Source organism: Lissotriton vulgaris, chromosome 2_1, assembly GCF_964263255.1.
Source record: "Lissotriton vulgaris chromosome 2_1, aLisVul1.2, whole genome shotgun sequence".
Taxonomy (NCBI): domain Eukaryota; kingdom Metazoa; phylum Chordata; class Amphibia; order Caudata; family Salamandridae; genus Lissotriton; species Lissotriton vulgaris.
Window position 1 is genome coordinate 1,799,473,258 of NC_141687.1, and position 24,370 is coordinate 1,799,497,627.

General features: G+C 42.0%; 1 protein-coding gene across 1 annotated transcript in view; it reads left to right on the top strand.

Moving 5' to 3' along the window:
• The window catches only part of KCNQ1 (potassium voltage-gated channel subfamily Q member 1), a 1,043,019-nt gene that overhangs the window by 914,346 nt on the left and 104,303 nt on the right, over positions 1–24,370 (top strand). The window contains exons 13-14 of the mRNA XM_086957849.1: positions 6,741–6,835; positions 12,788–12,834. Coding sequence (XP_086813975.1) covers positions 6,741–6,835; positions 12,788–12,834 — 142 coding nt within the window. The remainder of the gene's footprint in view (positions 1–6,740; positions 6,836–12,787; positions 12,835–24,370) is intronic.

Genomic DNA, 24,370 nt, shown 5'->3' on the forward strand with positions numbered 1-24,370 from the left:
ATTTTGTTTTCAGGTAGATGTATTATAATCGGAGATACTCTTGACCTTTCGATTCAAAGATGTGGCCTGACACTCTTGTACATGAAATCAATTTGCATTTTAAGATTTAAGTGTCTTTTATAAGACAAATTGTATTAACATCTTGTATTAGATCATTATTCTATTCAAGATAGACAATCAAAGGCCATACAATCAAAGAATAGCCCCTATTCTGGACCGAAGGAACAGAACAGCAGAAACAATGAAGCTCCTCTGTCAACTAAGATTTGAAAGGAAATACAACAACAAACATATCAAATCGTTATGTTTCCACTGACTAAACTATTCGAAATAAGTAAAGGAGAAAAAGGATAGGAATATATTAGTAAAATGTTATATTGACCTAATGCTTCACTTCGGCAAATACAAAGTAAAAAAGGCTCAAATCCCTTCAAAGTTCACTTGATATGATTTGCTTTTGAAGTACAGATTTTATATTGAAACTAATTGGCCCAGATCACCAAATACAACTGAATGTGCCTTGTTCTTGATATCTTGTATGGACAAGAATAACAAGCAAGCACTGGCAAAGCCAATAAGACTCGCTTATGAAAGAGCTATTGGCTTTGGAAATGTGTTTTAGTGTGTGTACATTAGTGTGGCTGCTGTTTTGCATGGCTAAAAGTTAGTGGGTGGAGTGGGTTAGGTTGGGGTAGAGTAAGTGGGGTAGAGTGGAGTAAGACAGATTGGGATAGATAGGGGTAGATTGTAGTGAAGTACAGTGGGGTAGATTGGAGTGAAGTGGGGTAAATTAGAGTTGTAGGGGAGATTGGAGCTGGGTGGATGCGGTTGATTAGAGTGGGGTAGACTGGGGTTGAGTGGGATAGATTGGAGTGGGGTAGATTGTGCTAGCTTGTGGTAAAGTGGTGTGGCTTGGAGTGGGGTAGATTGGTGTGCAGTGGGCAGATTGTGTAAATTGGGGTGGGGTAGGATAGAGTGGCTTGGCTTGGGCTAGATTGGAGTGGGCTAAATTGCAGTGAGGTATGTTGGGGTGTATTGGAGTAGATTGGAGAGGAGTGGCGTAGATTTGGGTAGAATGGGCTGGGCTAGGATGGAGAGGAGTGGGTTAGATTGAGTGGGGTGGGATAGATTTGAGTGGGGCAGATTGGAGTGGAGTTGAATATCTTGGGTTAGATTGTAGTTGTCTGGGGTAGATTGGAGTGGAATTGATTGGAGTGGAGTGGGGTAGATTGAATCAGGTGGGGTAGATTAAGGTGGGGTAAATTGAAGTGGATTGGATTGGTATGGATTTGTGTAGATTGGGATAGAGTGGAGTGGGGTAGATTGAGGTATAGCAGAAGTGAATTATGGTAGATTGGAGTGGGGTAGACTGGAGTGGAATGGGTTAGATTGGAGTGGGGTAGATTGTGGTAGACGGGACTGGAGTGGAGTAGATTGAAGTGGGGTAGATTGAGGTAGCATGAAGTGGGGTAGATTGAGTGGATAGTAGTGGGGTAGATTGGAATGCTGTAGATTGTAGTAGATAAGAGTGGATGGATTGGGATAGATTGGATTGTGTAGGTTGGAGTGGAGTGGGGTAGATTGATTGGGGTAGAATAGAGAGGAATGGGGTAGAGTAAAGTGGGGTAGATTGTACTGAAGAGTGGGGTACATGGGGTATAGTGGAGTAAAGTGAGTAGATAGGTGTAGATTGGAGTGGAGTGGGGTAAGTGGCATAGAGTGAAGGGGCGTAGAGTGGAGGGGCTTTGAGAAGAGTGGCATGGAGCGGCAAAGAGTGGCGTGGGGTGTCTTAGAGTGGAGAGGCTATATTGGAGTGGCATGCCATAGCGTAGACTGAGTGGCATGTCGTAGAGTGGAGTGGTGTGGCGTAGAGTGTTGCGAAGTGGAGTGACATAGTGTGGAGTTTGGACTATGGATGGTGTGGTAGCGCACTGCCATTACAGATAACACATTTTCAGTTTAAATTACCATTACATTTGCACAGACATATAGTTATACCGAACACAAACAATAATGTGTGTAATAGTGTATTGATGTGTTTTGATCATATTCAAATATTTCTTTCCACCACATTTCAGATTTACAAGAAAACGTAATTTGTACTTTTCTAATTCTGATATATTTTGAAATATCAGCACAGTTCATCTTTGTTGTGTGCTACAAAAAAAGCCTTTTGTTTCACAGCAAGATTGTCACATAAATTCTCTCGCTTTGAAGTCAGAGAAAGAAAAATAAATACCAGGCTCCCTCAGAAGACAGAGCCTGACATTTGACCTAAGTCTTTGAATGTGCAGCAAATGTGACAAGATAAGAACAAAATGTAAAGGCCTGTTTACAGAAAGCGAGCACTCGGAAGGATATAGTAAAGAGGAATTGCTCCACCAGACGGATAAACTCAAGCTGGACAGCCTAAAAAAAGCAAGCATTAAGTCTAGCATTTACGGGAGTTTGAGCTATTGGCATTGTAAATGACAATGCCTTTTATTTATATGTTGTTTTTAAAACCGGTAAATAAAAGGCTTTGTAATTTACAATGTCAATAGTCTAGCATTTACGAGAGTTTGAGCTATTGACAGTGTAAATGACAATGCCTTTTATTTATGTGTTGTTTTTAAAACGGGTAAATAAAAGACATTGTAATTTACAATGGCAATAGCTTAAACTCTCACAAATACGAGATCTATAGCATTGCAAATGCGTTCGCCGCCATGCTATAAAAATAAAAAACAAGCCTTAGGAGAGAGCGTATTCTGCCGGGAACAAAAGGCAGGACAAAGCTATTTGAGAAAATAGTGTTCGGAGGCTGTAATTAAAGCCTACTGAGTAACAACACACGTAACAGGGGATGTAGCCATGGGAGGTTACAAAATGAGACAAGGCGGTACTAAGAAGGCACTACCAAGCCTATTGACCAATGAGCAGCCACAGTGTACAGTGGACAGTGGCACACACCAATGAAACATATAGGGTGAGAGTGGACGGAGCTTCAAGTTGCTACCTGAATACAGCATGCCTCGCAGAGCAGCGCATGGGCTGCCCAGGTTCGACCTAATAAAGCCAGCAAACAGAAAGCAAGATAATGTGCATCACAAAGCCAATTGTCAGCAATTGGTAGAATGCATTCCAAGTGAAGTTTGCCCCCAAGAATTTCTTTGCAAACCAGAAACTGTGTTGTCTGGTAGGTTGTGACCTAACAATAACGTTTTTTCTGTTACATAGTACAGACTCGCTAAACTTTCAATGAGAACATAGAAGATATTACATTCACTCACTTTTTTTGTAATCCTGAAGACTGAATTGGCCTCACCAGGATTCAACCATGTGGTCTGCTGATCAAACATGATACTTCTGTAGAAAGTATCTTAACCAACTGAGATATTTTCCTAGGATGCAGATTTCCTCCAGAACCACAGAGCAATTTTCGAAGAAAGAAAAGCTGCCCCTTCCAGTCCTCTGTTCTCTCAGGGTACTAGGCTACTGGAAAATGGATCTAAAATTGCAATAAGGCTTGGCTAGTGGTGTTACATTTCAGGCCTTCAACTCTGCTGAAACTATCTCTTAATGTACTAACCTTGAAGTGGGCAACAGCAATGCCTCTGAAAACCTCATACACGAGGCATGCGTCACATATCACTATATTAGGATGGGAAAAGTTAGTGACTATGAAGCCTTTAACTAAGTATTCAACACTAGACTTTTACAATGGTTGTGGGATATCTGGGTCAAAGGCTTAGACCATGCCTTACCAGCTTCTTTTCTTAAGGATCGTACTCAAGTCTTCTGAGTGGACACTTTCCTCTCATAACTGCTAGTTTCCGCAGGGCTTCTCATTGAGCCAGGCACTATTTAACCTCTATGTGATCCTTCTAGTTGAGCTCATAGTGGCCTCAGGTTTTTTACCACACTGATGTCACACAGGTCATCCTCTTACATGACTAGTCTTCCACATCAGGTAAAAAGTAGTCTCTGCTCATTGACCCATTAAGTGGCCTCCAACTCCCTCTGGCTCAGCATTGACAAGACAGAGGTTATCGTTTTCGGAAATCCCTTGTTCGGGTCCCATATTTGGTGGGCATACTTGCTTGGCTACGCTTCCATCCCTGCTCCTACTCTCGACATTTAGGCATTGTTTTTGTTCAGCAGCTACAATTCCAAACTCAAATCAACATACTTACATCCACAGGCTTCTTGATGATTAAAGTGATTCAGAAAATTAAGCCTCTTCTCCCTACCGCAACTAGAAAAACCCTAGTTCAGGATATCCTCATTTCCAGACTAGACTTCTGCAATTCCCTCTTTGTAGTTTGCCTGGATATCTACAACTAATCTAAGATTCAGCAGTACATCTCATCCTCGATCTCATCTGTTCATCGTTCACTAACTTCCTATCCAAAAACACTGTCTGTTTCTGTCATAAGACTATCCATAGCCTTTCACCCACGAACTTCTTGTCTTCTCTTTTTTGGACGTACACTCCTGCCAGACCTCTGCTCTAGCTTAACCCACCTGGCATACACTCCTAAATTCAAGAAGGCACACATGGGAGGCTGTGGCTTCACAGTGATCACTGCCAAAGCCTGTAATTCTCTCCGTTTTTTATTAACTTAGATCTGATAAAGTGAAGTTTAAATTTCACACATTGTTGAAAACGTATCTCTTTTGTATTTTAGGACTGTTTCTATTATCTATGAAGCTAGCGGTATTGCGCCCTATATCTAGGTAGCATGCGCTTCACAAACACCAAATACAAACCCGGTTGAAGAACTTGGGTGTGCTAAGCAAAGCAGCTTTGTTGCAAAGGAATGGAAATATAAATTCTGCCGAACTCTAACCCAATCAACACATTCTACTTTGATTCCGCCCATGGCTAATTTGATTTCCTTTTGCATTGTCCTGAAGCGAATCAGCCGCGTTGTTCTGAGATTTTTATAGTAGTATCCTAAATAGAGGGAGTTCACGCAATCAAATCTTGAATTGATGAGTGACCACCACTGTCGCATGAAGGCCTGGTTCAAAGTTTCTTAGATGTGCTACATGTGCTTCATTTGGAAAGGGTTGTTTTTTCTATGTGCTCATCCTACTTGTAAACGCTGTGATTGCTTTTGAAGTAGAAGTCCAGGTTTTTAACTGACTTTGTAGAGTTTGACTAGGCTATATTTCAGAAAAAGAAGAGCCATGGGAAGGTTCATAGTTAAGTGTGCAGTGGAATGGGGCGGAATTAGAAAATCAATTTTTTCTTATCTTCAGTTTGTCTGCTGTTTCCCGTTTCTTTCTCCAGGTATGTGCAGGTTAGATTGATAACCAAAGGCACTGGGAGAGAGGTGTAGATCCTACCATCCGTAAATCAACAAGGAAATAGGTCTTGCCTGTACTTTCAGGCTCCGACCTATTGGCTTTGCCAATATTAATGTTTGCTGTTTTGTTTCTCCAAATGGTCGACAATCATGCGTGTTCATGCATGACAGCCATCTTGAAATTAATTTCTTAATTTTTTTGAAGATCCATCAGCAGATGGCTGCAGTATTTTCATGCACATCCAGCCATCTTGTGATGGCTTGTTTTTGCTACTGCTAGTATTGCAACTCAACAAACATTGCCAAACCAGAAACACAGCCGGGGCCAGCATCAGTTTCCAAGCAGCAGTTGGAGACAGGAACTACATCCTGCACTGGGCACAGTGATCGCAATGAGAGGGCAGAACAGTTGAAATGTTACTATCAGTAATTATTTAAAGCCTCATGTAACCTTCCACAAAATGCCATTGCTTTAAGGTCACTCCACCCTACCAATGTCAACTACAGAAAACAGTTCTAACAGCAGATATCTGTAGGGAGCTGATCACTCACTCATCCCTGTACTGTATGTATGTATGCTGTACTGTATAAGTACCATAAGGTCTTCCACAGACCGCTACAGCTGTCAGTAGGCAAGACTAAACAGAAGTGCATACTTTGGGGCTTTGCAGGAGATCGATGAACCGAAGAATAATGATTCCAGTTTGACTGTTTACAGATCTTTGGTGCAGAATGGTACAAACCATTATACCCGGGTTCAAGATGGCCTTAGGCATATGTAAGGTGAAGGTGCTTTAATTTGGCGTTCATTCAGTAAAGAAGTTGAAGATGATAATTGCTCCTGTATGGTAGTTAGAATTCTATCCCAAAGGATGACCAAGACATTTCGGATTCCGTTTCTGTGGTAACCTTCTTCCGGCTGATGTCCGGTACGCCTTGGGGCACACAATAATGTCAAAGCCAATAACCGACCTCCTTTAGAATTAGGTTTTATAAGCGGTGGAGGGTCGGGGGAGGGTTCGGTTGCTCGCTGTGAAGTGGTACCTGGCTAGGACACTTGCTTCGAATGATTGTGCCAGGGTATCTTAAAAAAGGAAAACACCTTTATTAATTGCTTTTTAGGAGTTGAGCAAACCTTATATGTGAACAATAAAAATTGCAATTTTGCCTCAGTTTGCCTCAGACTGTAAAATGTAATGTAATTGTCTATTGGAAAAAGGAAGCAGTAGATCAAAGATGTTTATTATTTATTTGCTTATTGTAGCTTATTATATCGATCAAAATCAAGTGTAGTTTCAATTTTTATAGTGGTTCATAATGTCTATGTTCCAAATGTTCATTTCTGTAGCCAGAAAATTAGGGGGGGCTTTGTGAAGAATGTATGTTTTGCTATAAATATTTGTTTTCTCGTTTTTTAATGACTGAAGATCATTTATTACTTTGCAGCAAGCTAGAAAACCATATGACGTGCGAGATGTAATAGAACAATATTCACAGGGACATCTCAATCTAATGGTGCGAATAAAAGAGTTACAGAGGAGGTATGTATCTTCAGGTTTATTCCCATTTGAAAAATTAGAAGCAATAGCATGTTACGTTTCTGGAGCCCCTTAATTTCTATTTTCCATTGTGTGACGAGCTGCACTGATGCAATAACAAGTAAAATATTATGGGCGTTAGATGGCAGAATAATATTGTTAACAGACGTTGAACACAACAGTTGTGTATTGATCAATGTTGTTGGTGCACCTGTATTGAGCAAAAAGATGAAAATCGGTTCCTGTGAAGGAATCCAATTGAAGCAGTCATTAAAAATCACAACTTGCGTTCTTTGTATATCTTTTTATTAGCCATAGTTGTTGACTCCACAACAAGTGTTTCATTTGAGTGGATTGTAAATTACTAGGAATCTCCATTAACTAAAACAATTAATCTCATCAATGGAGTTTCTAGCAACCCTTTTGCTAAAGAGCATCTCAAATAAAATCACATTGGTGAAGCTATCCGTTATCGTCAATGGTGGCTCTTTCTAATGAGCCAATCAAAATATTGCAAATATTCATAATTTTCCTTAGAATCAAACACATTATTATTACGGTGAAGATGATATATAAATGCACATGCACTAGAACAATAAATAAGCCACATGATCAAATGTCATCTACAGCCACACACACTTTACAATTATTTTATCAATATTTTAGCACAACCTAGCTATGAAGCATTTTCTTTCCCACTGTGATGCAATTTAATATAACAATCACAATTCACACGCTTCTTTGGATAATGAAACCCCAAGTTACAAATTGTAGTTATATAAAGGTGATATTTGTGTAAAATAGAACTGTACTCTCCTCCCAAAAGAATCCACGCTCTGAACTCATACCTCAACTCAACTGGCTCGAAACACTTATAAAAAACTACTCCTGAAATTCTGGCAAAGGGCTACAGCTAATATTTCTCCGTTTCGGAGAAGTGTCTCTTATATGGACACATTACCCAATTGTGAGCGCTGAGAGGGACTGCTTGTGCCTCGCATATGGACACATTACCTAATAGTGAGCACCGAGCGGGGCTGCTTGTGCCTCTTGTATGGACACTCTACCTAATAGTGAGCACTGAGAGGCATTGCTTGTGCCTCGTATATGGACACATTACCTAATAGTGAGCACCGAGCAGGGCTGCTTGTGCCTCTTGTATGGACACTCTACCTAATAGTGAGCACTGAGAGGCATTGCTTGTGCCTCGTATATGGACACATTACCTAATAGTGAGCACCGAGCAGGGCTGCTTGTGCCTCGTATATGGACACATTACCTGATAGTGAGCACTGAGAGGGGCTGCTTGTGCGTCTTGTATGGACACATTACCTAATATTGAGCACTGAGAAGGGCTGCTTGTGCCTCGTATATGGACACATTATGAATAGTGAGCACTGAAAGGGACTTCTTGTGCCTCGTATAGGGACAAATTACCTAATAGTGAGCACCGAGCGGGGCTGCTTGTGCCTCTTGTATGGACACATTCCCTAATAGTGAGCACCGAGCGGGGCTGCGTGTGCCTCTTGTATGGACACATTCCCTAATAGTGAGCACCGAGCGGGGCTGCGTGTTGCGTGTGCCTCTTGTATGGACACATTCCCTAATAGCGAGCACTGAGAGGGGCTGCTTGTGCCTCGTATGGGGACACATTATCTAATAGCGAGCACTGAGAGGGGCTGCTTTTGCGTCTTGTTTGGACACATTCCCTAATAGTGAGCACTGAAAGGGACTGCTTGTGCCTCGTATAGGGATGCATTATCTAATAGTGAGCACTGAGAGGGGCTGCTTGTGCCTCGTAAATGGATGCATTATCTAATAGTGAGCACTGAAAGGGACTGCTTGTGCCTCGTATATGGACGCATTACCTAATAGTGAGCACTGAGAGGCATTGCTTGTGCCTCTTGTATGGACACTCTGCCTAATAGTGAGCACTGAGAGGCATTGCTTGTGCCTCTTGTATGGACACTCTGCCTAATAGTGAGCACTGAGAGGCATTGCTTGTGCCTCTTGTATGGACACTCTGCCTAATAGTGAGCACTGAGAGGCATTGCTTGTGCCTCTTTTATGGACACTCTGCCTAATAGTGAGCACTGAGAGGCATTGCTTGTGGCTCTTTTATGGACACCCTGCCTAATAGTGAGCACTGAAAGGGACTGCTTGTGCCTCGTATATGGACACATTACCTAATAGTGAGCACTGAGAGGCATTGCTTGTGCCTCTTGTATGGACATTCTGCCTAATAGTGAGCACTGAGAGGCATTGCTTGTGCCTCGTATATGGACACTCTGCCTAATAGTGAGCACTGAGAGGGGCTGCTTGTGCCTCTTGTATGGACACATTGCCTAATAGTGAGCACCGAGCAGGGCTGCGTGTGCCTCTTGTATGGACACATTCCCTAATAGTGAGCACTGAGAGGGGCTGCTTGTTCCTCGTATATGATGCATTATCTAATAGTGAGCACTGAAAGGGACTGCTTGTGCCTCGTATAGGGACACATTACCTAATAGTGAGCACCGAGAGGCATTGCTTGTGCCTCTTGTATGGACACTCTGCCTAATAGTGAGCACTGAGAGGCATTGCTTGTGCCTCTTTTATGGACACCCTGCCTAATAGTGAGCACTGAGAGGGGCTGCTTGTGCCTCGTATATGGACATATTACCTAATAGTGAGCACTAAAAGGGACTGCTTGTGCCTCGTATAGGGACACATTACCTAATAGCGAGCACTGAGAGGGGCTGCTTGTGCGTCTTGTATGGACACACTCCCTAATACTGAGCACTGAGCACTGAGCGGGGCTGCTTGTGCCTCTTGTATGGACACATTCCCTAATAGTGAGCACCGAGCGGGGCTGCTTGTGCCTCTTGTATGGACACACTACCTAATAGTGAGCACCGAGAGGCATTGCTTGTGCCTCTTGTATGGACACTCTGCCTAATAGTGAGCACTGAGTGGCATTGCTTGTACCTCTTTTATGAACACTCTGCCTAATAGTGAGCACTGCGAGGGGCTGCTTGTGCCTCGTATATGGACACATTACCTAATAGTGAGCACTAAAAGGGACTGCTTGTGCTTCGTATAGGGACACATTACCTAATAGCGAGCACTGAGAGGGGCTGCTTGTGGGTCTTGTATGGACACACTCCCTAATAGTGATCACTGAGCACGGCTGCGTGTGCCTCGTATATGGACGCATTCTCTAATAGTGAGCACTGAAAAGGACTGCTGTGCCTCGTATATGGACACATTCCCTAATAGTGAGCACTGAGATGGGCTGCTTGTGCCTCGTATAGGGACACATTACCTAATAGCGAGCACTGAGAGGGGCTGATTGTGCGTCTTGTATGGACACATTACCTAATAGCGAGCACTGAGAGGGGCTGCTTGTGAGTCTTGCATGGACACGTTACCTAATAGTGAGCACTGAGAGGAGCTGCTTGTGTCTCTTGTATGGACACATTGCCTAATAGTGAGCACTGAGAAGGGCTGCTTGTGCCTCGTATATGGACACATTACCTAATAGTGAGCACTGAGCGGGGCTGCTTGTGCCTCGTATATGGACGCATTCTCTAATAGTGAGCACTGAAAAGGACTGCTGTGCCTCGTATATGGACACATTACCTAATAGTGAGCATCGAGTGGGGCTGCTTATGACTCGTATATGGACGCATTATCTAATAGTGAGCACTGAAAGGGACTGCTGTGCCTCGTATATGGACACACTCCCTAATAGTGAGCACCGAGCGGGGCTGCTTGTGCCTTGTATATGGACGCATTATCTAATAGTGAGCACTGAAAGGGACTGCTTTGCCTCGTATATGGACACATTACCTAATAGTGACCACCGAGAGGGGCTGCTTGTGCCTCGTATAGGGACACATTACCAAATAGCGAGCACTGAGAGGGGCTGCTTGTGCGTCTTGTATGGACACATTACCTAATAGTGAGCACTGAGAGGAGCTGCTTGTGTCTCTTGTATGGACACATTGCCTAATAGTGAGCACTGAGAAGGGCTGCTTGTGCCTCGTATATGAACACATTACCTAATAGGGAGCACCGAGCGGGGCTGCTTGTGACTCGTATATGAACACATTACCTAATAGCGAGCACTGAGAGGGGCTGCTTGTGCCTCGTATATGGACACATTACCTAATAGTGAGCACCGAGCGGGGCTGCTTGTGCCTCGTATATGGACGCATTATCTAATAGTGAGCACTGAAAGGGACTGCTGTGCCTCGTATATGGACACATTACCTAATAGTGAGCACCGAGCGGGGCTGCTTGTGCCTCGTATATGGACGCATTATCTAATAGTGAGCACTGAAAGGGACTGCTGTGCCTCGTATATGGACACATTACCTAATAGTGAGCACCGAGCGGGGCTGCTTGTGCCTCGTATATGGACGCATTATCTAATAGTGAGCACTGAAAGGAGCTGCTTGTGTCTCTTGTATGGACACATTGCCTAATAGTGAGCACTGAGAAGGGCTGCTTGTGACTCGTATATGAACACATTACCTAAAAGTGACCACTGAGAGGGACTGCTTGAAGGAGTCGGGAGAAACTTGCACCCATATGAGTCTTATAATAGAAATGATTTGTCGTACGATTTCGTACTTGCTGGGCCTTTGGAATCGAGGCGTTGTGCACTACTAGGTACAACCCGTGGCGTAACACAGGCCCCTGAAGCCCCCGCAGTGCGGTTTGGGACCTTCAGCACAGTACTCTGGCCTGAGAGCTCCTGATTAAATCCAGAGGGAGGCCCCTCCATGTACCTTGCAGGGGGGCCCTTCAAGTTTTGTTATGCCACTGGGTACAAATTCATCCAGTGCTGCTCCACAAACCTAGTCTTTGGCTCAGCATTCTACACAGCTTAGAACCTGGTCTTCTTTAAGAAAACCCATTCTTGAAATAGTCAGCTTGTTGCAAACATCTTAATTAAACACATTAATACGTGTCATGAAAACATATTAAAGACATTTCTCCAAAGAACAAATAACCAAGAACAGACGAGGTCACGGTTGCTTAAACAATGGAATTGTATGAAATCACCAAAATGTAAGAAGTGTGCGGAACAATGCACACACCATAAGATGCAAATGTATCATCTTTTTGATTTTGCAAAGTTCGCCAAATATTTATGAAGAGGGTTTGTTTTTTTAATTAGAACAAGTAGGGAAATAGAAGGACGAGGAATATTGGAAAAGTGTGTATTACCCTTGCCTACTTGCATTAAACAGCGTATCATACATACTTCAAGTTGGGTTTATGCCTGTGCAATAGCTAGTCTAGTCTCTGTACTTCACACTCGGATATCATGAGAATGGACAGATCATATCCCTCCTTTTCCTGATGCCGATTAGAATGACGTTTACTAGAACAATAACTTGTTGTTATAGTTCATGCCACAGTCCTGATGTTCATAAGCATTGTAAATAACAGGCGCTAATCATTAAATAACAATTGCTAATGACTTGATGAAATAATTGTAATTTACCAGCCTAGGAAGGATGGAAGACTGAGTTGGCCTTGCCGTGATATATACATGTGACCTGCACATGACTCTGTCAGTAGTGTGTGGCACACATACTGAGTTATTTTCTGGTCTTATGTTGCATGAAGTTTGGGGAAATACTTGTCTTGGTCAAAGAGATGGGACTAAGGGACATATTTGTTTAAACTCTGAGCACCGTGTGGAATGATGAATGTTGCAAGGCACACCGCTTATCTTTAACTCCCAGTAAGTGCTATTAAACCACGCTGAAACAGAGTGCACGTCATAAAAACTATTTTGCAATGTCAATGTTTGCATCCACATTGATTCCTTCTACGAAGTTCCCTTTCTATTTTCCTCACACCTTGACTCGTTTTACAAAAGTGTTGGTATTACTGATTTCTTTACACTGCTGGCACAGGTGACAATAAGATATTAATAGCATGTGTGTTTTCTTTAAGGTTGGACCAGTCCCTGGGGAAGCCATCTCTCTTTGTGTCTGTCTCAGGTAATATAGTCCGTCTTCCATTCTTACAGCTGGACTGTATACCAAGCTCCACTCCACGCTTGAGTACCTTTGTAAAGCACCTCACTACTGACTTTCTTTCTCCTTTTTGCAGTACCTGCAGCTAGTACCTAACAGAGCTGTTTATAAATCTGTTTGCATTTTGTACAAATTGCAGTATTATAGGAACATTAGATTAATCCGCAATCTCCCTTACAGAGCAGAGATTAGGGCAGTAATTTGACCTGTTAGTGGTCACTGGTGGGGCCTAGGGCATTCATTTTGGGGAACCTGCACTTATTTTTCCTCATCGGTCAATTCTCGAGAGCAGGAGCGGGAAAAACAAACACAGGGAAAAGAAGGAGGAAGAGAAAATCATCACAAAGAGAGAAAGCATGAACCTGCAGAATGAGATAAAGGAGCAGGGAGTGTCTGGTAGCTGATTAAAGAGCATGTGGTGTTTGTTTATAAATTAAGCACTGGGTTTTCTAGAGTTTATATGGAGCATTTAACTGGATCTGTGGTCTCAGCTGACTGCTTCATGCCTTCAAAACTAGAATCACTAGTTTACTTTGAAGTTTTTTAAGTGACTGTCTGAAATGATAGAGAAAGTGCTATACGCTTTAAGTACTGCTGCGGTCATGTTAGATTTTTACTGTTCGTCCAGCTTGCTAGCTGGTTTTTAATGGGCCCACAAACACCATTTTGTGAAAAAAAAGTTTGTTGTTGACTCCAGTCTGATTCACAAAAGAAAGTCAAATCCTTACACATACTCCTACAAATGGGTGTAGATTTAACTATTTTGCGCACTCACATAGTTTTCACGGTAGTATGCCGGGACAGTTGCACCAAATACCGCTTTCCAGGAACATTGCTGGGAATTTTTTGGGTCATTTTAGGTCAGAGCCTACCAGACAGCACAGCTGTTATATTGCAAAATACTTTTTGTGGACAATCTGAAAGCTTCCCTGGGAATGCATTCCACCCATTGCTTATCATTGGCTTTGTGTTTTGTAACTTACAGTTGCTTGCTTTCTATTTGCTGGCTTTACTTGTTTTGGGCTGTCCAGCTAGAGTTGGTCCCTTCCATGTAGTGTAACCTATTTACTACTGCTTTTTGTATTCTTCAATGAGTGCTCACTTTCTGTAAACAGGACTTTAAATGTTATTCTTATCTTCTCACATTTGTTGTGCATGCAAAGATAGAGGACAAATATCAGGCTCTGTCTTCGGATGGAACTTGGTGTTTACTTTTCTTTCTCTGACTTCAAAACGAGGGGATTTTTGTGACAATCTTGCTGAGGCTATGAAAGAAAATGCGTTTTTTCAAGCATACACAAAAAGAGAGTGCCTCACCATCTACATTTAAATCCACACTTGAGGAAAGTTAACCACGCAAATAGTCGTGATCAGCTTGGCATTTTTATTTTTGCCAACGTTTTGATCAATTCATCAAATTTTGTCAAGAAAACATGATTGAAAACATACAAAGACAGTTATCAACAATACATATTTACATCAAGAATAAATGAACTAGTCATTGAACAAATCGATTATGGTCAAGTAGAAAAAAGTGTTTGAGCATGAATAACAAAACTGATTTCAACAAACAAACAGAATAATTTGAGCATGTGCAATATAACACAGTGAATTTACACTAAGTGGAAAATGGGTATAGTACCCGGAGCGAGTAAAAAAAATAAGGAAGAAATATTAGCAATAAAGCAAGCACAGTTTGTGACTCTTTTTTACAGCCAGCAAAGGCTGGTATGTGTGGACAGGTCAATAATTATTTGTTAACTGGCCGACGCGTTTCGATTCCAGGTGGTGGCTTCCCGGAATCTCATCAGGGCACGATAAATCTGTCAGTGTAGGTGGAGAAATGGATTAAAAAAAGAGCACGTTGAGTCAGGAAATGCAGGGTTGGGCTATGCGTTATGTAATCTCAATGAAGACAGGGGCCACCAGCCACTGGGAAGCTTTAGAGGAGGCTGGTAAATGGCATTGTGTTCAATTGGTCTTCTCTTACGGTATTAGAATGGGCCGTGCTGGGCGGGTACTGACAGAATCAGTCCCGGTTAGCGGATGGCTTTCATGTATTATTTGGCAATAATGTATCTTATCCCCACGGAGTCCAAATGGTCCCCGGCACCGCTGTGTCTGCCTACGTCCTGATGCACGGCGTTCTGCACTCAGAGTGCAGAACGCCGTGCATCAGGACGTAGGCAGACACATTATTGCCAAATAATACATGAAAGCCATCCGCTAACCGGGACTGATTCTGTCAGTACCCGCCCAGCACGGCCCATTCTAATACCGTAAGAGAAGACCAATTGAACACAATGCCATTTACCAGCCTCCTCTAAAGCTTCCCAGTGGCTGGTGGCCCCTGCCTTCATTGAGATTACATAACGCATAGCCCAACCCTGCATTTCCTGACTCAACGTGCTCTTTTTTGAATCCATTTCTCCACCTACACTGACAGATTTATCGTGCCCTGATGAGATTCCGGGAAGCCACCACCTGGAATCGAAACGCGTCGGCCAGTTAACAAATAATTATTGACCTGTCCACACATACCAGCCTTTGCTGGCTGTAAAAAAGAGTCACAAACTGTGCTTGCTTTATTGCTAATATTTCTTCCTTATTTTTCTTACTCGCTCCGGGTACTATACCCATTTTCCACTTAGTGTAAATTCACTGTGTTATATTGCACATGCTCAAATTATTCTGTTTGTTTGTTGAAATCAGTTTTGTTATTCATGCTCAAACACTTTTTTCTACTTGACCATAATCGATTTGTTCAATGACTAGTTCATTTATTCTTGATGTAAATATGTATTGTTGATAACTGTCTTTGTATGTTTTCATTCATGTTTTCTTGACAAAATGTGATGAATTGATCAAAACGTTGGCAAAAATAAAAATGCCAAGCTGATCACGACTATTTGCGTGGTTAACTTTCCTCAAGTGTGGATTTAAATGTAGATGGCGAGGCACTCTCTTTTTGTGTGTTTATTAAGAAGGCCCTGCCTCCTCACCTGTCCACCTGGGCCTGGCTCCCTCCTTGTTTTCTTTTTTCAAGCATACAACATATCTTAGATGTCTGTAAATCAATCAACAATTTGTAAGGCTCTGCTTATCACCTGTGATGGTCTCCAGACTCTGGGGGGGCGGCTGCTGGGAGTTGTCAGTCGAACATCCAGTTTTATCAGTAAAACTGTATGTCTGTGCAAATGTAATGGTCAGTTCAATTGAAAATGTGTTGTCTGTAATGGCAGTGCGATATCACACCATGCATACTCCACTCTACGCGGCTTCCTTTACACCACTCAACTCTATTCTACATCATACTGCTCCTCTCAACGAAACTTCACTCTACGACACTCCGCTCCCCTGTATGACACTCCTTCTTACATCACAATACTCAATTCCATGCCACATCACTGTACACCACCCCACTGTACACTTCTCCAGAACACTCCACGCCACTGTACTCCCTCTACGCCACTCCACTTCACCCTACTCTGGTCTATGCCGCTAACTTTTAGTCATTCTAAATAGCAGCCACGCTGGTGTACAACATGAATAAAAAGCAACCTGTTGTGTTAATGGATATTACTTCATTATTATCTTTTCGCTGTTTGAAATACCTGGAGGGAGAAAGCGAGTTTTTATCAGATATAAACATACATTTGCAGCATGTTTTTGTGAAACAGGCTCTCTGTGTCTATCAACACATTATTACACATAGATCGAATGTTTGGTACACACTTTCACTTAATGTCTTCAGTTGCACCACCAGACATATAACTTTAACAAAGACCTGCATTTAATTGGTTGTCTACAGGTCAGCATTCCTACTGGTTTAATTGTTGTGATTCCTGAAGCAAACCTATTACAGTACTTTTTTGTCTTTTTTCTTTAATTATTTACAAAAATATGAAACGCAAGACTCCCTTACATCCAATTGGTGCGTTGTGTATCATTTGGTTACAACCAATTTGAAGCAACATGTTCCATGAAACGGAAGTAATATGTTGGGGAAACAATCCTCAAAAAATGTAAGTCAGTGCTCTTGCGGAATGGCAAAACAACCCACATCTTTCTGAAAAGTAAACAAGGTTTGAATCGCCTCCAGAATAATGCAGCAACACACAGGACCAGTGTCTTTTGAGTAAAAAAAAAAAAAAAATGGAGTCCACCTAGAAAATTCTTGTGACGGCAATATAGCACGAGGCTGGCTAGAAACAAAGAGCGTAACACTAATGACACATGATCAAAAAGGCCTGAGATTTTGCCAAAAATCTTATCTTCAGCTTCAGTTTGAAACCGGAAACTTCAGATAAGATTTAACATTTGGGAATTAAACGATTGGACACCCCACCCTGAATTTCTGTTTTTATTTGCCCATTCTCATCAACTAGCATCAGAAAAGCTTTACTAAATGCAGGACTCCCAAGATAAGCATAGTGTGCATTTTCTTTAAAAAAAAAGATGGTTGTAACCTAAGTCATGTGTGAAATTGTGATATAGTGAATTTCTCTGTCATAGTCAACTCAAAATTCATACACCTCACCACCACATTGCTATTTTTAATATAACTTTTTAAATAAATGACTATGTGACTAAATCTAAAACTCAAATGTTTGTTGTCAATCTGCACAACACTCAAAGTAATCATACATTTCTACAAACCTAAATATGACAACAAATGCTGTATTATTTGTACATTTTATCCCAGTTGGTGAAGTAATTTATAAGTAAAGTAAAACCTACTAGAAAAATACATTTTCTTTACAAAAAAAAGATTCCACTACTTTTAATTGTTATTCCCACATTTATATCCAAAACAATATTTAAATCATAAAATCAGGAATTTATGTGGGCTGTTATTTGCCCCTCCAACTAAGTAAGTAATTCAACGTGATTCTTCTTTTCAAACGTCAGCATATTACCCTATGAGCAGCAGCATATTAGGCAAGTGTAGTTTTCGTTGGGTTTACATCTGAAAATGAGAAAAAGATCTCCTAGCAGCCAATGTCATAACATGGGAGGAGATCTGACATAGTGTTTAAGTTGCTGATCACTGAGTCCAAACGAATGGGCTGCGTCAGTGCTTGTTTTTTAGGGCTCGTCCTTTCCTATTCCGTAGGAATAGGAAACGAGCCCTAATGCAGTCAACCCATCTCTTAAGGCAAAGGGCTCTCCCCAGAGGATTTTGGGAAGTGCACGAGCTTGCATTTCCCCACAGGCTTCCCCCTGCCAGCAGCATTTGCCACATCAAAGGCTTCAGCTGCGCAGTGCGCGCTGGCCTCAATTCTCCTCCCCCTAATTGCTTTCACGGCCACATCAAAGGGATCCTTTCCCGGCCGCTTTGCCTCATGCATTTCTGCCAAGAGCGCCCAAGAATCCCTGTCTGTCATTAGGCCTTCATCACAGGCAGGGGTGTATCTGCAGTGGTCCGATTCTCGCCTCATTCCTTAAGGCACAAGAGCACTTTAACTTTTTTCATTTTTTAATTTTTTTAAGCATGCATTGACAATGCTACCATCATTAGATACATTACTAGATTAAAATAACTTCAACACTGTTATGCAGATCTGCAGTGGAAATTTTTAAATAAAAAGATAACGTTTTATTTGATTATTGTATTTCTCTACTTGTAACATTCAAGTTAGTAGTCGCCATATATGACTAAGCAGGGCCGGCTGTAGCCCTGTTGGCACCCGGTACAATGACATTTGACTCCCCCTACGCCCCATGACTGCCTCCTCGGATTCTCTCACTAGAACATGGCAAAAGTTCCCCTCATCTCTCCAAAAGAAACCAAAATCTTGTTTACAAAGGATTTGGTAACGTATCTTTGCTTTTACTAATTTTCTGTCAATGGGGGCATTGAGTGCTCATCCGAGCCAAGGTTCTGGAGTCGCACACCAGTCGCATTCCCTGCCTGTTGTTTATTTGTTCCACAGAAATGGTCTTCAGACGCCAAATATCACGCATTCATAGCGGTCAGGTTTTCAGATTGCATCTGAAAACATTAGTAACGTTTAAGTGTGCTTTTTTTGTATGAGTGCCATTCCATGGCTTTTGTGTAACATTTAAAGTAAAACTTTTATTGTGATTAAAAACAAACAGCAACACTCTCTGTTCACAATACATATCAGAAGTATTCCCTGTTGCAGCAACATGAAGCTATAAAAGCAAGTTCCACTTCATCTTTTTTTTTATTTTTCTTGCTTTCACTGAGGCACGGCTGCTCACTGGCACCAGGCTGCCACTGAATTTAAAGGAGCCTGCGCCTGTAGAGAGCATGGACTCCCATCACAAGCTAGTGCTCATAGATTGTGTAACCATCTGGGTCTGCAGTCCACATTGAACCCCCTTCAACTCGTCCACAGAGCACCTCGATCTCTTTCTGAGACAGAGCGCTTTAATCTCAGGCACCCCCTACTCCTCTCAGCCCTCCCCCATCCTCTTTTATCCCAGCCACGCAGTCTGTCTTTCGCCCCCGTGTCCTAATTGGACATTACACAGCAATTCTGTGCTGATAATTTTGGCGAGTAGACCACAAACTACAACAATAACACCACCGTACACACCCTTGAGAAAACAGGTTAACCTTTTCCTTCGTTCCACATACATACATAAAAAAATACGACTTACCATCCACACTCTACATACAAGCTTTCAGATAAATTCCGGGGTTTTACTTATTCGGGGGCTTGATTTATTTCTGCTGTGCCCCATTCAAAACTACTACATGCCATCTTAAAAGCCTGCCTTTTAAAAAACTTACAAAAAGAAGAATTGAGAATAGGGCAGAGATCGGGTAATTTGTTCAATCTTTTCTTCGCATCTTACTTGGCAAGCTAAAACTGTTTTGCCTGGTGGAATATTTTTGTTTGTTTCACATGAATAATTTGTTATACTCCACGTGTTTTCTATTAGAGAACTTGGCTTTTCTCAACCTGAAACCTTTTCCATATTTAGAACGTAATGGGTGCAGAGCAGCTGGTGACCCCCACTACATAGGTACTTCCGGCCAACACAGTGAGGGTGCTCTAGTCCTACAATTGTTCTCTACATTCCTGAATCCGATTCCAAATAAAACTTCTATTTTATGATCCAAAAACTGTGACCTTTTAGTCTTTAATCTGCCCTATCAATGAGATGCTTCTGACTCACACACACTGCACCCTCACACACACTGCACACACTCCACCCTCACACACACTGCACACACTGCACCCACACACACACCGCACCCACACACACTGCACTCACACACACTGCACCCACACACCCACTGCACACACACACAATGCACCCTCACACAAACTGACACGCTGCACCCTCACACACACACTGCACCCTCGCACACAAAGCACACATTCCACCCTCACGCACACACTGCCCACTCTGCACCCTCACACTCTGCGCACCCTCACACTCTGCACCCTCACACTCTGCACCCTCACACTCTGTACCCTCACACACTCTGCAATGGAACATACACTCCAAATACCACTCAGTGCCACATAATTACACCCCACATAATTACACTGCACTCAATGCAACATACACTCCAAATACCACTCAGTACCACATAATTAAACACCACATAATTACACTCTACTGAATGCAACACACACTCCACCCAATACAACTCAGTGCCACATAATTATATGCAACATAATAAGACTTCACTCAATGCAACATACAGTCCAAACAATACCACTCAGTGCCACATAATTACACGCCACACAATTACAATCCATGGAATACCACATACACTCCACACAACACCACTCAGTGCCACATAATTATATGCTACATGATTACACTGCGCTCAACGCAACATACACTCCAAATACCACTCAGTGCCACATAATTACACTGCACTCAATACAACATACACTCCAAATACCACTCAATGCCACATAATTACACGCCACATAATTACACGACACTCAATGCAACATACACCCCAAATACCGCTCAGTAACACATAATTAAAGGCCACATAATTACACTCTACTGAATGCAACACACACTCCACACAATACCACTCAGTGCCACATAATTATATGCTACATAATTTCACTGCACTCAATGCAACATACACTCCAAATACCACTCAGTGCCACATAATTGAACACCACATAATTACACTCTACTGAATGCAACACACACTCCACACAATACCACTCAGTGCCACATAATTATATGCTACATAATTACACTGCACTCAATGCAACATACACTCCAAACAATACCACTCAGTGCCACATAATTACACATCACATAATTACACTCTACTGAATGCAACACACATTCCACACAATACCACTCAGTGCAACATAATTATATGCTACATAATTACACTGCACTCAATGTAACATACACTCCAAACAATACTACTCAGTGCCATATAATTATATGCTACATAATGACACTGTACTCAATGCAACAAACACTTCAAATACCACTCAGTGCTACATAATTATACGCCACAAAATTACACTCTACTGAATACGACATACACTCCCCCATATTACCACTCAGTGCCACATATTTACACGCCACATAATTACACTCTTCTCAATGCAACATAAATACACTCCACATAATACCACTCAGTGCCATATAATTACACACCTCATACTTTATCTATCTGTCTATCTATCGCCCTCACTCTGTCTATCTATCACACTCACTTTATCGCCATCACTCAATCTATCGATCGCCCTCACTCTATCTATCGCCCTCACTCTATCGCCCTCACTCTATCTATCGCCCTCACTCTATCGATCGCCCTCACTCTATCGATCGCCCTCACTCTATCGATCGCCCTCACTCTATCGATCGCCCTCACTCTATCTGTCGCCCTCACTCTATCTGTCGCCCTCACTCTATCTGTCGCCCTCACTCTATCTGTCGCCCTCACTCTATCTGTCGCCCTCACTCTATCTGTCGCCCTCACTCTATCTGTCGCCCTCACTCTATCTGTCGCCCTCACTCTATCTGTCGCCCTCACTCTATCTGTCGCCCTCACTCTATCTGTCGCCCTCTATCTATCTGTCGCCCTCTATCTATCTATCGCCCTCTATCTATCTATCGCCCTCTATCTATCTATCGCCCTCTATCTATCTATCGCCCTCTATCTATCTATCGCCCTCTATCTAGCTATCGCACTCGTTCTATCTATCTATCGCATCACCATAGCATCACTCAGCACCACCACAGCATCACTCGGGGGCACCACAACATCACTATGCGCTACCACAGCATCACTGAACGCCACCACAGCATCATTCTGTGCAACCATTCAACAACAACTGGTTCAAATATGTTCTCTCAATGTTTCAAGCTTTATTACAAATGTCACAAAAAGATGTTAATATTTCACTTCTGTTCTTGGATGTTCATCACAATAAAATACAATGAACATAATCTTCACAAAAGTTATTTACAAAAGATATTGCCATTATAAATTACAATAACTTTTATTTAAGTATTAATTATTAAAAAAAATAAAAGCCATTTTTATTTTTAATATGAATACATCTAAGTCATGTAAATACAACACATATTGCATTACAAATGCTATAGGTGTCACATTTGCAAAAGTTAACACTATTGGCATTGTAAATGACAACGTTATTAATTTCGCTATTTTCAAAACAAAAACATAAATAAAAAATTTGTCATTTACAGTACTAATACCTCTAACTTTACTAATGCGAGCCCTATTGCATTGCAAATGCTTGTTTCAAGTCTTGCCCACCAGATAGTGCAAGCTCTCTGGTTGTGAAAAACCAATTGGGAACTTGCAGTGGGTTTGCATCCCATCCATTGCTTACCATTCATTAGTTTCATTGTCACTGTCATTTGCTTGCTTTTTAGTTGGTGGCTTGCTTTGCTCTTCTTTTGTTTTAACCTGCACTGGAACATAGCTTCCCTACATTTCTTTTGATTGGCTGGCTTGTATCCTTCCACTGCTCTCTTTTTGGGAACTATTTTTTTTATTTTTGTTTAAGCACTCCATAAGAGTGCATGTGTTTTCTAACTCTCTCCAGCATGTGCTTCTTCCCTCCCAAATACCAGCCCCGTGTTACTCTCTCTCTCGTTTGCTGCTCCCTCTGTCTTTAGTGTGCTTCCCCGCCAAAGTTCCCTTCAATCTGTGTGGCTCTCTCCTTTATGAACTTCTTCCCTGCCCCTCCATATTGCTGTTTCCCTCATAGTGCTCAGTCTATTTTGTGTTTCTCCCCGCCTGAGCTCCATTGTTCTCTTCATTGCATTCTCCCTCCCCACCCAATTATTGCTCTCTCCAGTGAGAGTTACTTTTCCCCTCATCCCTCACCTGCTTCTTCTTTGTCCCCTCTCACCCTTCTGATCCTTTTCCTATTTTTATTTTGTGCTTTCACACAAAAAAAATTGTATGCAGTGATCCAAGCGACACCCATTACTTTGAATAGGGGAACAGCGTTTACAACGCAACTTTTACCATGCAGTACCTTTACCACGCAACTTTTACGACGCAAGTCCACGGGGACTGGAGTTGGAATAGTAAATTAAACTATTCACTATCTAGCGCCCCCGAACGCAAGTCGTTGTAACGACTTGCGTTGTAAAACCTGCGTGGTAAAGGCATGCGTTGTAAAAGCATGCGTAGTAACTACATACATCCCTTTGAATCAGTAAATAATACAAATGGTGCCCACATGATTCTGTAGGCACACGCATGCGTGATGACACATACACATACACCTACAGAATGAAAAAGCAACAGTAATTGCATCATAGGGCCTTTTTTTTATTTTTAACATAGATGGTGCTTTGCCACTATTAAGCTGAAATGTATTGGGACAGTATTAGACTGTGCTGGTAGTACAGGGTGGCTGTGGTATCTCCTACCCTCACCATGGCAAAGCATGGCATAGGGATTGCTTTATCTAAATGAATGCATTGGCCATAGAAATGGGATGCAGAGCTGTCCACACTACATCTCTCCCTGAGGGAGTGTTTGCGGAGGAGTGGGGGGTGTCCCTTCTCTAACCTTCTACCACAGTGGCCAGAAAGTTATATATAAAACCTACTAACCAAACAGAAGCAAATACTTGCAAAAGTTACCCTAAGCCTAGGAAGTGCAAGTCTTCCCAGCATAAATCGCACTCTTTTCTGTGCTTGTTTAACTTGTTTCCTCTTAACCACAAATTGATGCAGCCAGTCATACAGCTGATCTTTTACAAGCGGTTTGAATAGGGCATGTCTAGTTATGTGGACAATTTGCATTCTACAACTTGATAGTTCGGGAAACAAAGCAAGTGTCTTACCATGGACAGCTTTGAAGGTGAGGGGTTAGGGAGTGGGAAAGATGGTATCTGGTATTGGTATCCCACCACAAAAAAATACTCTGGTCTTCCCTTCAGTGGAAAATAAGATGCCTAAAGCTTATGAATATATTATTTTAAAGGAGTTTCTGACAGGTGAAAACTAATAGGAATATTTTTCCTTCAAAAAATGTTTTTTT